We start from the raw sequence: 16,672 nt of genomic DNA on the forward strand, positions 1-16,672 counted from the left end.
ATATTCTGGACTCTCAGGTGAGCTTTTCTAAAAATATAGAAAATATAGCGTGTATCATCATGTGCTTAATTTAAACGCATTACAGTACGTTTAGTTGTTATTTCTATTTAATCTTTATCGTTTTCAGCAGACGCTCTGGTTGCAGACCTTTATTTTGAAGTGCAGCGCTTCCGGAAGTTGTTGAGTTAAGAGTCCGACTGTGTTCGGTTTAGGTAAGGAAGTAAGTTTTGCTTAGTAGCTGTAAACAACAGAATTAGTAGCAGTCTCAAAAAATACATTTAAACGTAGCGTTTCTTAGAAATTAAACGACCACTTTCTGTTAACTTAGTTCGCTGTTTTTTTATTTTTAACCGTTTGTAAGGTTAATTTAACTGTTTTTAAAGTAGGTATGTCAAATGTTTCACAACTGATTAATTTAACTCTCTCAAAACAAACTTTCTGTCTAGATATACACTGTTCAGAAATCATATCTAGGTAGGCGCTGAGAAGACACCCATGCTGAAAGTCCACTTTGGAGAAGTTTGAAAGGGTTTTGTCATGGATCCAGAGGTGTCTCTCATGCTGCACTGTGATCCATTACAGGCTCTTGGAGAACATCAAATTCACGTAGAAATTTCAGACAGGTACAGTACAAATATCCATCACAAATATGTTTTCTAAATTGTTATATGTCATATTAGTTAAAAATATTTGTACTTTTAAATATTAAACTGTCACGAAACAGGATTGTAATAATCAATAAATGGTGACCAGTTAGTGCTGTCAAACGATTAATCGCATCCAAAATAAAAGTTTTTGTTTACATAATATATATGTGTGCGTGTACTGTGTATATTTATTATGTATATATAAATACACACACATACATTATATATTTTGACATATATATATATATATATATATATATATATGAATATATTTAATATATAAAAATGTTTCTTAAATATATACATGCATGTGTGTGTATTTATATATACATAATAAATCATTAAAAAATAAAATAAAAACACAGTACACACATATATATATATATTATGTAAGCAAAAACCTTTATTTTGGATGCGATTAATCGTTTGACAGCACTACTCTATACATTTTTGATGCTACAAAAAATGTCAAAGTCTTTGACTCGCTGCAATCCCACTTTAGGTTCAATCGGCAGAGTTTTCCTGAAATCGAGCAGCACATTGAAGCTGTATGGAGTGACCGAGTGACCAAAGAACCATGGCTCTTCAATGGAGCTAAATTCAGATTGCATTCAGCGGTGCTCTCCGTCATGGAAAAAGGACCAGTGGCAGAACAGGCCGTCCAAAACCTAACACACTCACAACGTGGTGAAGGAGACCAATTAGAAAGCGCTGATAAATCCTCAGACAGATTGGCCAAAGATGAGCAATCGTGTGTGCTCACATTACAGTTAGGCCTGACCTGTTATAAAGACTATCTTGGGACTAACTGGTCACGAGAGGCGGAGAGGCTGCAGAGTCACGGACAGAACGAATGCGCAGATCCGCAGGCCTTCCTCGCACAGCCGCTGGGGGTCGGCGTGGTCATGGCCACGGCGGACGGAGACGTCGTCCTGCTGAGGAGAAGTCAGAAAGTGGCAGAGGCTGCAGGCCTGTTAGACATACCTGGAGGTCATCCTGAGCCAAAGGTCAGAAACTCTGAGAGCCGCTCGTTACTGCCATCATCAGGAGTCCTTTCGTAAATGTACTCTTCTGCTCACCAAGGCAATATGTGACCCTGGAGCACAAAACCAGTCTTAAGTCGCTGGGGTATATTTGTAGCAATAGCCAAAAATACACTGTATGGGTCAAAATTATAGATTTTTCTTTTATGCCAAAAATCATTAGTATAGTAAGTAAAGATCATGCTCCATGAAGATATTTTGAAAATTTACTACCGTAAATATATCAACACTTCATTTTTGATTAGTAATATGCATTGCTAAGAACTTCATTTGGACAACTTTAAAGGTGATTTTCTCAATATTTTGATTTTTTTGCACCCTCAGATTCCAGATTTTCAAATAGTTGTATCTCAGCCAAATATTGTCCGATCCTAACAAACCATGCATCAATGGAAAGCTTTCGAAAAATTGACTGGTTTTGTTGTCCAGGCTCACATATTTATTAGTAAAAACGGTATTGTGAAATACTGTCACAATATAAAATACCTTTTTATTTGAATTAGTGATCCACTGATAATGACTTTTCATGGCTGATTCCAATTTTTTTTTTTTTAAGTAAATTGCCCGATTGCAATACCAGTTGTCAACTTTTTTTTTCTTTAAGCAAATTTATTTGTTGCTCTATTTATTTGCTCTATAACAGGCAAACTGGCTTTAAACCAAAATATCTGTAGCCATTTGAAATTAGAGGCAACCACTGCATTTTAATCATGATTCAAACAAAGATGCTACACATGTAGCATGAGCATTTCTTTTTTTTTTTTTTGGTCAGAAAAAAATAAAGATTCGCAAGCCCACTCCGATTCCCTGAACTGAATCAAATGATTTGCAAACCACACTCCGAAGTCTAAATCAAATGTTTCACAATATGCGAAGTTCCGATCTAAATCAAGAGATTTCCGAACCCACTCCCAAGTCCCGATTTAAATAATGATTTGCGAACCATCATTTCAGATCAGGACTCGTAGAGCAGATCGCGAATCATTCAATTATGTGAAATGATTTGCGAATCCGCTCCGAAGTTCCGATCTGAATCAAATGACTCTGAGATCCGATTGGAGCGCTTCGAAACAGTGAATCATTTTGCGACACAATGGTTTAACTGATTCAGAGTTTAGAAAAGCTAAATTTCACACATCACTACGTGCTTTTTAAGTGAATGGTTCTGCATGGCTTCGAACGTAAGACTGTGAATTGTTATTGTGGACAGTTTTAGAATCCATCTGTTGCATTAAATTGATCAAAAGTCACACCTATAATAATCTTGCAAAAAAAAATGTAATTCAAATAAATGCTGTTTTTTTTTTTTTTTTTTTTTAAACCTATTCATTAAACAATCAAAAGTTTTTTTTTTCACTAAAATATTGGGCAGCACGACTGTTTTCAACATTGATAATAAACAGAAATGTTTCTTGAGCAGCAAATCAGCATCTTAGAATGATTTCTGAAGATCATGTGACACTGAAGACTGGAGGAACGATGCTGGAAATTCAGCTTTGATCACAGCAATAAATTACATTGTACAATATATTCACATAGAAAACATTCATTGTAAATTGTAATAATATTTCACAATTTTTGATCAAACAAATGCATCTTTGGTGAGGAGAAGAGACTTATTTCAAACACATTTAAACATCTTTATTCCAAATGAAATGCAGTAGTATCTGTGTGTGTCTGTAGATGTTGTGTCCAGGCGTCAGTGAGGAGGCCATATGTGCTGATCTCCTGCAGGGTAAGGAGAGAGCCGTTGTTTCAGAGATCTTCTCCTCGGTGTGTGCAGAGATCAGTGATGAGGTGTGTATCTGTGGATTTACGTTCGATAGGCGACGCTTCAAACCCGTACTGGGAAACTGTTGAAATTAATGCTGCTTTGTGGTCTCGTCATCGCTTTGTTTTTTGTTGTCATTCCTATTCTCATCACAGGTGAACGTTCCTATCAGTTCTCTGAGCAAACCGTTGTTTATGGGAATTGCGCTGAACCACACTAGTGCAGGACGACCCAGTGCAGAGTTTTACGTCCGGTAAATATCATTCACATGATGTTTAAATCTTTAACAGCCACATGATGAGCTGTTAGCTTAAAGAGCCAGTCATTTATGTGTTATTTACTCTGTGAAGATGCACTTTGACAACAGAGGAAGTGAGAGATTTCTACAGACATGGAGGTCCAGAGGCCCATGAGTCCACTGAAATACTGTTTCTGAGTCGAGCGGTAAGCGTTCATATAAATGCAGACTAATCCACCACATCAACAGATGAGGTTTTGTTTATTCTTACTCTTCTTGTGCTGTTTTTTTTTTTTTTCATATTCACATTCTCTTTACATATGCAAAATGCTTATAGGATGTTACAAAATCATCAAAAACAGAGTACAAGTACATAAACGGGAATTTCAAAAGACATTGTTGCAATAAAATATTGCATTTCTATGTCATTTTCTTAATTCTATTCTACAGAAAATGTTCCAATTAAACGAGTGCTCCCCCCTGTGGTCAGAGATGTGTCCTTCAGCGAAAGGTGCAGTGCTGCTGTATCAGAGGGTGATGCCTGATTGCTGAATTTAATCAGATACTCGACCACCTCTGAATAATTGCACAAGCAGGTTATATAAACATGAGTAATTACATCATTTAAAGGAATAGGTCACCCAGATATGAACTATCTTACCCTCATATCATAGATGAGTTTCTTCTTTAGACTTGGAGAAATGTAGTATTACATCACTGTCTCAGCAATAGATGCTCTGCAGTGAATGGGTGCCGTCAGAATGAGAGTCCAAACAGCTGATAAAAACATCACAATAATCCACACCACTCCAGTCCATCAGTTAACATCTTAAGCTGCGTGTTTGTAAGAAACAGATCCATCATTAAGGCACTAAAATGCGAGTCCATTATAATGTTATAATTATAATCTCCTGTTGTCTCTTACATCAAAATCCACTCACATATTTGTTTAGAATATTTTGGCTTGTAAAGAGTTTTTTTTTTTTTTTCACTGGAGGAAGTGTTGTAATGGATTATGGACTTAATGATGGATTTGTTTCTTACAAACATGCATCTTTTCACTTCATAAGACATTAACTGATGGACTGGAGTGACGGCACCCATTCACTGCAGAGGATGCATTGCTGAGCAAGTGATGACATGCTGCATTTCTCCAAATCTGATGAAGAAACAAACTCATCTAAATCTTGGATGGCCTGAGGGTGAGAGCATTTAAATATTTGGTTAACTACTTTTTTTAATCAATTTTATGCTCTATCAGGGCCAACAGATTTTTTTTGTCCTGCATACAGTACTGTTTTGTATAAGGGACTTGTTTGGAAGGTTGCAAAAACATACATTACAAAACAGTAGTTTTTCCCCCTTTTTGCATACTGGTAGTCATTAAAAGTTTTAATACTTTTCATAATATTTATACAGAAGTTCTTGTATTGAACACATGTAAAGTATATTTTGCATCGTTTCTATGGGAGTGTATTATTTGTGACGAACTTTAATTTGAAATTTATTCTTGGTGACAGAATTTAAAGAAACAGCTTTTTATATTAAATTAATAAAGGTTTAAAAAGAAATGACTATGACCTTTTAATTTGGTGAAAGATTCAGTTTGGGATTCTCAGTGAAAGTCTTTTCAAATAAGCTCAAGTGAACATTTATCAAGCCAAAACAAGTTAAAAAAATATCATCTGGAAAATATTCACTTTGTAGTCCCACTATTGATGTTAGATGCATTAACCTGATGAGAAACATTTTCAATTAAAATTTATTAGCAGAGTTTCCACAATAAATATTTGTCTAAAACAGTTTTACAGAGAATATTCCCTAAATGTGACAAGGGCAAGGAGAAGCTCTGAAGAAAGATTTACACACATTTACAAAATGTCCTTGAATGTCTGTTGTGCAAATAAGTACAGATATTAAAAACCGCCTTCTTCACAGTACACTGTTAATGGTAAAATATATGTCTGTCGACGAAATCAATCATGATTCTGTGTTTAGAAAGCAGAATAAAACTGTATCAAATTCAGAACATCCCTAAAAAATACATTTTAACAATCCTTGATAATTGTAACAGATGAATATAAACATAACCATCTATGTATGAGCAGCTCTGACATTCAACTGCTTTTGTGTTCCACAGAAAAAAGCCACGATGACAGAATGTTCAGTTTTTGGGTTTAACTGCCCCTTAAAAACAAACTGCATTCTGGTACTCAAGCTGGCTCCTCATTATAAGCAATGACCTTTGCTAATGAAATTACAGACAGACAGAACCAATTATTTTTGTAAAGGTGAAGCACTGCTTATCAAAGTCAAACAGGTTCTGATTGGGGTGTTTTTCCTGCTGCATCAAAGTTCTGGGTTTATCAGAACGATTCCAACTAACTCGAACAGCCATAATACACACTGCCATAACTCTGGTTTTGCTCAGACAAGCTCCCCTGCAAGAAAAAATCTGTTAAGTATATGCATTTTTTTCAATTCTATTCTTCAAACGTCCACAGATTGGCACCCATATGATTTTCTTACCTGGCCAGTGTACGGTCTGTAATAATTCCTGTATCGCTGTGGGTCGCTGCTGCATCCGTAAGAGCGACCGAAGGCAGATGCATGGCAACCCTAAGAGTGCAATCCGTCAATATATACAGTTTCTGAGTAAAAGTATAAATATCCTAATAGAATATTACTCTAGTAAAAGTATTAAGTACTCTTTTTCAATTTTACTAGAGTAAAATTACGAAATTATTTGACTTCTAGTGTACTTAAAGGGGTCATCGGATGCCCCCTTGAAGTTGATATGATTCTTTAGGATTTCTTAATGAAAAGTCTATAACATACTTTGGTTAATTTCTCAATGGTAGTGTAAAAAACTCCCTTTTTACCCTGTCAAAATCAGTTCTGTTTTTTAGTCCATGTCACTTTAAATGCTAATGAGCTCTGCTGACCCCGCCCCTCTCTTCCGTGGGGTGACGAGCAGACTGTAAACTTCAGCCGCAAAACTGGCTAACTAGTTCATTATTAGTTTAGGCGATTTGCAAAGATTCATAAAAACCCTTATACTCACTTCTTCTGTAGATGAAGCTGGATCACGAATGATTCGCGTGAACATTGACGCATTTAGGCAGATCGGGGATCGTCGCATTCCCTTAAGTACATTAATCCTCTGCGTCTTCAGCGGCTCAGATGTCGGGAGTTAATAACGGCTGCTATATTCATTACTACACATCCAACAACAAAACCCCTCAATCGCTTAATCGGAGACATCTTGTCTTCCCCAGCTCTCGGCTAACTGAGGGCGGGTCTAAGGTAAGACGGCCTTGTCAATCAACTATCGTGGGAGGGGCCTGCACAGAACTACGTCATTCTGACAGGAATCTCAGAACAGCCTGATTTGAGAGAGGATTTTAAAACAAGGATTTAAAAAACACTGGGTGGATTTTTATCATTATAGGATGGATGTGTACACACACTTCCAACACATTTATGTTCAAACAACTTGTAAAGTGAATTTTGCATCCGATGACCCCTTTAAGTATTAAAAGTAAAATGTATGAATCGATGAATGATTATTTTGTAATTTCAACATATACTTCATGCAAGGTTGCCAGGTCTGCGAAACAAAACCAGCCCAATTGCTAATCAAAGGCTTGCTCTGACTGGATTATTTGAATCGGTGAGTTGTTGACTTGAGAACAGTTGCAGTCCGATCAGTCCAATTCACAAATGAATCATTCAGTGCAATTTGCGAACTGATTTAACAGGTTCATTTAAAAGAATCCACTTGTTCAAGAATCTGACACCGCTATTGCATCTTCACGTCTATTGCAATTTCTTCAGTTCAAAGTAACGAGGAACGACGTGTTTTTAAGAAATGTAGTGAAGTAAAAAGTATGATACTCTAGAATGTAGTCAAATAAACTACAGATACTGATAAAAATACTGTATTGACCCGAATATAAGACGACCCTGATTATAAGACGACCCCCCTTTTTCCAGATGTACCTTTTGGAAAAAGGCTTTTTGAAAACCAAATCTTGTTTTGTTTTTTTCTCTCTCTGTAAAACACATTTTTTCTTAAATTATTTTCATATTGCATATTTTAATATATGCCTATTTTAATTTTTGTTTTGAAAGAATGGTAAATACTGGTAACATGTACCAACAATGACATTGAAAAATATACACTTTTTGATATACCATAAAAATAACAGGTAGCCCATCTGAATTATATAACATTTAGGCTATCCATCTCATAGTAGCCTACCAAAATTTTATTAACAGTAGAAGTGAAATCTTATTGTAGTCTTCAAATCTGGGTACTGTCTTATGTTTTAAAATCACTTACAGAGGAAGTTTGGTCCCATCAGGCTAACATGACAGTCACGACTCTGCCGCTGTAAGCTTTTCTTTTTGTTTTCACTCACGAGCTTTACAGCACACATTACATTACATATTTCATGGCACACTCGTTTTAAGCGTGTATGGCGCCACCTATTGTTGTGGGTGTATTATTGACATGTCAAAGTCTAGACCCTGAATATAAGACGACTGCGTTTTTTCAGATGTATTTCCAAGAAAAAAACTGTCTTATATTCGGGTCAATACGGTACTTTGTTACTATCCACCTTTGGTTCCTACAGATTTTATTTTGAATATCTAATCGTGTAACATCACATTAACAAGGTTACCTGTGCTTTCCGGGATGTATAGTGTGAGCCGAATGGACCTCCTCTCCATCCTTGGAAAATGAAAAGGAACATGTTCATGACTTAAATTCAATATAATGCTCTAGGATCAAGATCTCAACGATGCAATCTTCTCTTCTTACCACACTGATGAACGGGGCGGTTTTGATTTCCTTGTCTGTGTTTTTTGCGTTTGGGAGGTGTGGGCAGGAGGTGGCGAGCTTCCTCTTTATAATGCGTTAAGAGCTTCAGGGCCTCGTCGGAGCTGAGCTCCACAAACATCACCTGATCCAGATGCTCTCCCTGCTCCGGCAGCGTGAAGCTCGCTGGAAACAGAAGGAGAGAGGAACACAACTGTTTCATGAGTGTGCAGCTGTAATGTGTCTTCACACTCATGATCGGGTCATTTAAGTCTGACCTTTGGCTTTAAGAAGAGACGTGTCCTGAAGAGCCGTGCCCTCCTGCTCTTGCCGCTGTACAAGACGTCTCCTCCACACCTCATCAGGTGGAAGAACAACCACCGCTCTTCGCTGGTAACCATGGAAACACAGCATCTTGTGTCGCCGGGCAGATGGATAAATGTTGGCCTAGAAGATGAAAGTGAAAAAGTGAGAACGTGCATTTTCTGAACAGGGTTTCTGCAGGGTTTTTAAGCTCAAATGTAAGACTTTTTAAGACCTGCACAAATAAAATGAATACCATATGGGCAGGGTAAGGCAATGTCTATAGTAACACATTAAACTGTAAAAAGCATGATTTACAGTTCAGATACAAGTTTTCACAAAAACACTTCACATTTCAGCCTTTAACCCATTTTTAAGAAAATGGATTGACTTGAAAGTATTAATTATTATATTAATTTAAACAAATATTATCAATAAGTTATTTTAATTAAATTACATATAAATACATTTTACTGTTTAGATTTTTATTATGCATTATCATTTTATCGATAGACCAGTTCACATTTACAGCTCTGCGTGTTTGCAGGGTAAAAACATGGGTCAATTTTCGCATTGGTCTGAACAAAAACAACAGGCTCATTGAAAATGTACATTCATTCTCTGCCAGCAGGTGGCGCTTTCGGAATGGCAGAAATATAACCGTTATCCCGGTAACAGCGTTAAACAAAGCAGCGGAGCACTGGACTTTGAAACATGCAGCGCTCATGTTTATTTAATAAAATCATAGCCTTTTGGAAGTTAAATCGTCACATTAAGCTGTATCGCAATTCTTGTCTTACCATCTCCAAATTTAAGACCTCTTGAAATCATAATTTAGATTTAAGACTTTGTATGGCCCTAAATTTGATACTAAATTTAAGACTTTTTCAGACTTTTTAAGGACCCACTCTGGCCCACCTGACTAGTGATGGGCAAATGAAGCCTCGTGAAGCACTGAGACTTTCCTCAGACTGTTTCGGTAAAAGATTCAAAGCTTTGAGAGTGTCGAAAGCAGTGCTATCTGGTGGTTAGTAAAAAAAAATTAAGCAGCCAAATGCCGATCCGTCGGACGAAGCAACCACCACACATTCAATAGATCGATTCATGTTATGTGCACAAATAAAATCCTAACTGTGTGTTTGTTTGTTGAATTTCTGTCTCTGATAAATTCATTTACCCATTAAACTGTGGCATTTAATGCCAGTACAAATATGATGTAGTAGAAGAAAAATGTATGGCAAGTATTTAATTTTCCTGAAATAATGAATATTATTCATATTACTTGTATGACTGGGCACTTCAAAATGTAATTGAATAAGTCTGAATGAAAACTTACTAGTAAAGATCTGGTGGTTCGGACATTCCGACATGCGAAGTGAATCGCTCACGTGATTGGACAGAATGTGAGGCTTCGTTTGTCATTGGTCACGTGATTTCAGTTAACAATACAAGCCTCGAATCAAGGCTTCATCTGGCACACCCCTTTATTCTCGAAACAAGCTTGGGTTCACGTCACATCACTACACCTGACTGCACACGTATTCCTCACTACCTGATCGAGGATATAGTTCCTCCTCTGGGCTGCAGCTCTTCTGATCAGCTGACTGACGCACTGAGTGGCCTGCTGCAGCATCAGCTCTCTGTGACTGGCTCCAGGAGGCTCCTACAGGACAGGAAAATAAAGAAAATAGATCCATGCTCAATGAGTAACAAAAGAAATGCTAGGGTAGGAATTAAGATTTACAAATTTCTGTGGCTCTCCCAGATCTAGTTATTTATTGCCATATCAGCATTTAATGTTATCTTCATGGTAAAAACTGAGTTGCGAAATAATGCTGAAATAAAATTAAAAATACATAAATATGAGCCTTGGCAACTAATATAAATAGTTTTAAAGTACTAAAATTACTTAAACTGAAATATATAAATTAAAACGAATAAAACAAATAAATATACATATCAACTCTTCTAAAATAAAGTTGTAAAGCACTAAAATTACTAAAAGTGAAACTAATAAATTAAAACTACTCATATATATATATAAAAAAATAAAAAATTCCAAAAGCATATAAAGATAAAGCTTAAACTGAAAATATAAAAAATACTATAATGATTCTATATTATACTATACTAGTATAATAAGAAATAAAAACACCTAATAATAAATAATAAGAAGAAGAAATTATAATTCTATAATAACCGTGTATAACACTGGTACTAGTCTGGATCTCATCTTAATGGTAAAGGCCCATTTACAGCATGATAAATATTCATCACATAAAAATCGATGCAATAAACATTTTAATGTGAATCAATATTCACATGCCATCAATGCAATTTTTTTTTTTTTTTTCTAATCACTTTTTCAAGACGCTTTGATGAAAAAATGGACAACCAATCAGATTTGTGCTTTGGGTCACATGACCAGAGCTGCCATGGTTTATAGTTTTACATAAATCTATAACCTGGTGGCATGTGCAAACTAAATTGTTTTGCCCCAGTGAAAGTGGATACACAAGACGAATCCCAAACTGTATGTGGATGTCAAGCAGCTGCTGTGTTTGGTGTTGACAGCCTTTTGATAAACTCACAGAGGGACCTGCTGTAGTAAGGAATTACACATTAAACCGTAGTTGACGGAGTTATTTTTTCTGTATTTCTTTTCTATAAGTGCCATCGTGGCAGGGAATGCATTAGCATTTTCATTCAGCCCCTCTCCCTTTTTCCACATCGATATGAACCAATTATAACCAGACATTGTGTCTATATGATTTCAGTTCCACACAATAATCTTGATAGATTTTCTCACCCTCATGCAGTTCAAGATGGAGTTTGTACTCAGAAGATTGTAACATTTCCTTGGGTTCTGGAGCATGTGAGCCTGAGCCCACTGGCTTTTACCAGAACCCGGCAAACCAACCATCATCAACACCTGAGAGATGAAGAGGGCGATCGTGAGAGAACATTCATCTGATGTTAATTTTTGTTAGGGTTCAACGTGCTTTCCTACCTCACATTCACTTTTAGATGCTGTCGGCAAACGTGCACGAGTCCTTTGACCGGGAGGAAGTGTGAGCAGCGTGCGGAAACCAGCGGGAAAAGGATGCCAGGGAGATTCTGGGTCGAGATTTACAGAAACTGAACAGTTTTTGCAAAGCACATGGGGAAAGAGGGCTTGACCTCCAAGTGTAGAAGAGTTCAGGTGAAACGCCACTCCAAGAGAACGTCCATTCTTGTGAAATGAAAGCGTCGCCTCTCCTGTCTCACTGATGAACTGGATAAGGAATAGATATGTAGCAAAAATTAACTTGAACTGAATTAGAGAAATAGCTCACCCAAAAAAAATGCGCATTTGCTGAAAATGTCCTCACCCTCAGGCCTTTCAAGAGTTTGTTTTTTCATCAGATTTGGAGAAATGTAAAATCGCATTATTCGCTCAGCAATGGATGCTCTGCAGTGAATGGGTGCCGTCAGAATGAGAGTCCAAACAGCTGATAAAAACATCACAATAATCCACACCACTCCAGTCCATCAGTTAATGACTTGAGAAGACAAAAGAAACAAATCCATCATCAAGATGTTTTTAACTTCAAACCATTGCTTACTGCTAAAATTCGAGTCCTCTTTCCATAATATTGCTTTCACCAGTGAAAAACTCATCTGGTCTGAATCAGGAGAGAAATCTGCACAAATCAAGCACCGTTTGCAAGTGAAAACAGTCCAAAACGGTTATGTGACACAAATATGTGGCTGGATTTTGATGTGAGAGACAACAGGAGATCTGGAGGAAGCGTTATTATGGATTATGGACTCATAATTTGATCAGAAGAGAAAGTATAAAGTTAAAACGCCTTAATGATTGATTTGTTAGCTTTCCACTTTTTAAGACGTTAACTGATGGACTGGAGTGGTGTGTATTATTGTGATGTTTTTATCAGCTGTTTGGACTCTCATTCTGACGGCACCCATTCACTGCAGAGCATCCATTGCTGAGCAAGTGAAGCAATGCTACATTTCTCCAAATCTGATGAAGAAACAAACTCATCTACATCTTGGATGGCCTGAAGGTGAAGACATTTTCAGCATGTTTTCATTTTTGCGTGAACTATTCCTTTAAGCCAAGAGCTAAAGAACATAGTATGCATACTTTAACCTAATTATGTACAATTATTTTTTAAACTTACTGCATAGCAACCGATGACATCTCCTTCTGTGAAAGCCTCCCCAAACACCTCTTCCTTTCCTCCAGTTACTATCCTCCCCCGTCCATCAAAACCATATGACAGCTCCACCTCGCCTGAGAAAACAAAAAGCAATAAAAAAATGCTAATTTATAACAGGATACTCAGCACTTTTTGTTTATCATCTATATAATCATCAAAAGCATTCAGATCTGTAATATGTATTATTTTATAATGTTATTTTCACCTAGCTGAAGGCTTGTGTTGTCCACAGACCAGCCCACTCTGAGCACATGTCGATCCGGGTCACAGCTTGTGTCTAATGCAGGAGCTGACAGTCGCTTCACAAACTGGGGACCCAAATAAGAAATAGTAATTCACCAAAGGTGGCATTTAATTAATTACTTCTGTTGCTTGCCGTACAAAACATTTACCAGATTCAAACCTCAAGTTCACACCTTGGCTTCGAATCCGACCTTCCCTTCACAAAATCCATGGGTCATCCTGCACCCTGACCACAGAAGGGGGAATTTCTCCCAGAAGAGCGGCTGGCCGCTGCTTCCATCAGAGTCCACCTCAAAATGCAGGTCACAGTTATCTGTGAAACACAAACACAGGCTTTCATGAAACTTTCATCTTGAATCAAATGACTCATTCAGTATCTGAAGATGTATCGGGGTCATGATGAATTTACAGGAATCCAATCGAACATCTTCAAAATCTATTTCAGCTTCTTCCTCGGGCTCCGGCAGCAGCTCTGGTGTTTTAGCTCTGAGGACAAACAAATCACGGAGAAGAAGTCAGAAATGTTCAAATCTGTTTTGTAAGATCTGTTTAGAGTCAGTAGGACTTGTTCATTCAGCAAGGACACATTAAATTTAGTTATATAAGATGATACAAACAGTGCTGGGTAGATTGCTTAGAGATTGTAGTATGTTACTGATTACAAATTACATGATAGGATTGTAGTTAGTAACAATCTGGATTACACATTAGGTAGTCTGACTACTTTTAGATTACTTTTGACTTGTTTATCACATAGACTTGCATGTGGGATTATATCAAACTGATAAAACAAGAGAAAACAACAAAGAGTAATTTAACTGTAATCTGATATTAAAATGTAATATAATCTAATTACAAGTAAATCCAAATAATATCATTACTCTTAATAAATATCATCGCTCTTTTGTTGATTTTGATTGCTTCCATTGTCATTTGTAAGTCGCTTTGGATAAAAGCGTCTGCTGAATGACTAAATGTAAATGTACAAGTACTTAATTTTTGCAATCTGATTACATAATCCAGATTACATGCAGGGATGGGCAGTATTTCAAATAAATGTATTTCAAATGTATTTTGTATTTAAATGCATTTAATCTTAGTATTTTGTAAGCTTAAATGTATTTAAATGCAAAAAGGTAAAAACAAAATAGTATGTATTTGAAATACTGCCCATGTATATTATACATTATATTTACATTTCAAATAAATGCTGTTCTTTTGACCTTTTTATTCATCAGAATTTCATTAATCAGAAATGTTTCTTGAGCAGCAAATCAGCGTATTAGAATGATTTCTGAAGGATCATGTGACACTGATGCTGAAAATTTAGCTTTGCATCACATGAACAAATTATATTAAAATATATATGCAAAAAGAAACCAGTTCCTTTAAATTGCAATAATATTTCTTGGTCTTGGTGAGCATGAGCAATTCCCCCCAAAAAAACATCATGTTCTTTGAAATACCTTGAATTACAAGCTCCTTTAGTTTCTACAGACCGATAATCAATACCTGTTGTAATGAATGTCCTCTTTGAACTCGTAATAATCTCTGCCTCTCTCCTCACAAGGCCTCTTGAGCTCCCTGCTCTCCTCTGTGGTGGAGTCCACTGTCTCAGGTCCACCTGACAGTCTGCGCAGCACTGCCGGAGAGAGCAGTCATCATATAATCATATTACTTTAATTTTAGTATATGACCAGCAAAGAAACACTTTATTAATTGTGTTCTAATGATGACTCACACTGCTCTTGTTGCTGTGCTGCTTCTGGCTCTGAAGTGGCTAAGACTGATGGTGAGCATCCTGACTCTGCATCTTCCGTAGCAGCGGTTGCCAAGGCGACAGGATGCAGATTCGCGGCTGGATATTCGCGGCTCTGCTCTTCAGATATAACGGCCTCTGCGATGGCTTTTGGGGCAGTGCATGAGCACAGCTGAAGTGGGTCAGTCTGTGTACTTTGATCAGTATAAGCAGTCATGCTCTTTTTAGGAGGACTGATGCACACTGGAGACCGCGTCCTAACGCACTGCTCGGATTCAGGGGAGTGAGACTTCTGCGGCTCTTCTGCTGGCTCTATACTCGTCGTTTCACTACCATTTCCCCCCTCATCTCCACTTTTGACGGGTTCAACACCGGCTTCGATCGCAGAGATCAGCCTAACCACCAGCTCGGCCTTCAGGCCTCTCGAGTCCAGACCTCTCTCCGTTAACAGTGCACGCAACTCGGCCACTTTCAGCCTTTTCACTTCCGCTAACAGCATTTTCAACAAGAGCTGTCAATTCCACGTTAAAACTAAAACGTTTACACACGCTGTATGTTGTTATTTAGTGACGGTTGGCCAGTTAGGCTCACTCTCGAAACTTTTTGGGAATTTTCTCACTCTTACCTACCAAAACACACGACGACCCATTGAGACAATTCAAGAGAGTGGACTGAGCACTGATTGGCTACCGAGAGGAAGCTGGTCGTTGATTGGTTACCAGCAGTGACGTAAACTGACTCTTTTTCGCGAGTCAGTTCTTTCGAACAATTCGTTTCAAAGAACCATTTTTTTTAAATAAAACGATTTATTTATTTATTTTATTTAGCTAGCACATAACATTCACAGGGAATACATACAACAGAAATATTGTTTAAAATATTTTTGTTTACACTATCATACATTTATTCATTTAACACACATAGGCTACTTATTACATTTCAAATTTGCACCTAACATACCTGTATATACTAAATTGTCTATTTTGTATATTGTGTTTGTGCTATTTTGCACATTGCCTATTCTGTATATTTGTTGTATAACATATCTTTATTGAGTTTTTACAAAGTTTTCAAAAAACACATCTTTCCCCACAATTTACCTCCGACAGGTTAAAAAAAAAAAAAAAAAAAAAAATATATATATATATATATATATATATATAATTAAATAAATAATAACAAATACCATACACTTCTTACATTCCATAACTTCACACATCTAAAGCATCTTCAAGATCTCCATTTTTAACAAAGTCCAAAAACACCTCCCAGATATCAAGAAATTCAGAGGGTTTCTTTCTTATTATGTATAGTTTTTCAAGAGCCAAACATGTTTTTCAGCCATAGTCCAATGGAAGGGCGATTGGTATTTTTCCAGCACAGGGCAATAGAACGTCTTGCTTGTAATAGACACAAATCCACCAACTTTCTTTCTTTAGTGGGCAAAGAGCAATCATCTTCATACACAAAACACATAATACAGGACTTTAACATATCGAGTCACCCCGACCCAAAACTTCTGCACCTCCTCACATTCCCACACAATGGAAAAATTTACCTTGAAGCATATTACATTTAAAACACAGATCGGGAATATTAGGGTTAAATTTATTTAATCTT

General features: G+C 36.9%; 2 protein-coding genes across 4 annotated transcripts; one reads left to right on the plus strand and one right to left on the minus strand.

Moving 5' to 3' along the window:
- Window positions 1-143: 143 nt before the first annotated feature.
- Window positions 144-5,251, plus strand: nudt22 (nudix (nucleoside diphosphate linked moiety X)-type motif 22). Of its 3 annotated transcripts, none has more exons than XM_058798521.1 (7): window positions 144-212; window positions 447-623; window positions 1,150-1,654; window positions 3,374-3,487; window positions 3,617-3,714; window positions 3,812-3,905; window positions 4,150-5,251. In XM_058798521.1, the coding sequence occupies exons 2-7, from the start codon at window positions 538-540 to the stop codon at window positions 4,249-4,251; spliced, it is 999 nt and encodes a 332-aa protein (XP_058654504.1). In that variant the 5' UTR covers window positions 144-212; window positions 447-537; the 3' UTR covers window positions 4,252-5,251. The 3 variants fall into 3 exon arrangements, with proteins under 3 accessions (XP_058654504.1, XP_058654506.1, XP_058654503.1); XM_058798523.1 differs by having other exon boundaries at window positions 202-220; XM_058798520.1 differs by lacking the exon at window positions 144-212 and having other exon boundaries at window positions 227-623.
- A 243-nt stretch (window positions 5,252-5,494) lies between these two features.
- si:ch211-107m4.1 (heterogeneous nuclear ribonucleoprotein U-like protein 2) lies at window positions 5,495-15,768 on the minus strand. Its single transcript, XM_058798519.1, has 14 exons — window positions 15,035-15,768; window positions 14,806-14,935; window positions 13,703-13,779; window positions 13,467-13,606; window positions 13,256-13,358; window positions 13,012-13,124; window positions 11,838-12,101; window positions 11,637-11,759; window positions 10,380-10,490; window positions 8,803-8,971; window positions 8,528-8,710; window positions 8,388-8,437; window positions 6,229-6,318; window positions 5,495-6,140 (listed from the first exon to the last, which is right to left on the minus strand). The coding sequence occupies exons 1-14, from the start codon at window positions 15,549-15,551 to the stop codon at window positions 6,081-6,083; spliced, it is 2,130 nt and encodes a 709-aa protein (XP_058654502.1). The 5' UTR covers window positions 15,552-15,768; the 3' UTR covers window positions 5,495-6,080.
- Window positions 15,769-16,672: the final 904 nt, after the last annotated feature.

The sequence above is a fragment of the Onychostoma macrolepis genome, chromosome 14 (genome assembly GCF_012432095.1).
Source record: "Onychostoma macrolepis isolate SWU-2019 chromosome 14, ASM1243209v1, whole genome shotgun sequence".
NCBI lineage: Eukaryota > Metazoa > Chordata > Actinopteri > Cypriniformes > Cyprinidae > Onychostoma > Onychostoma macrolepis.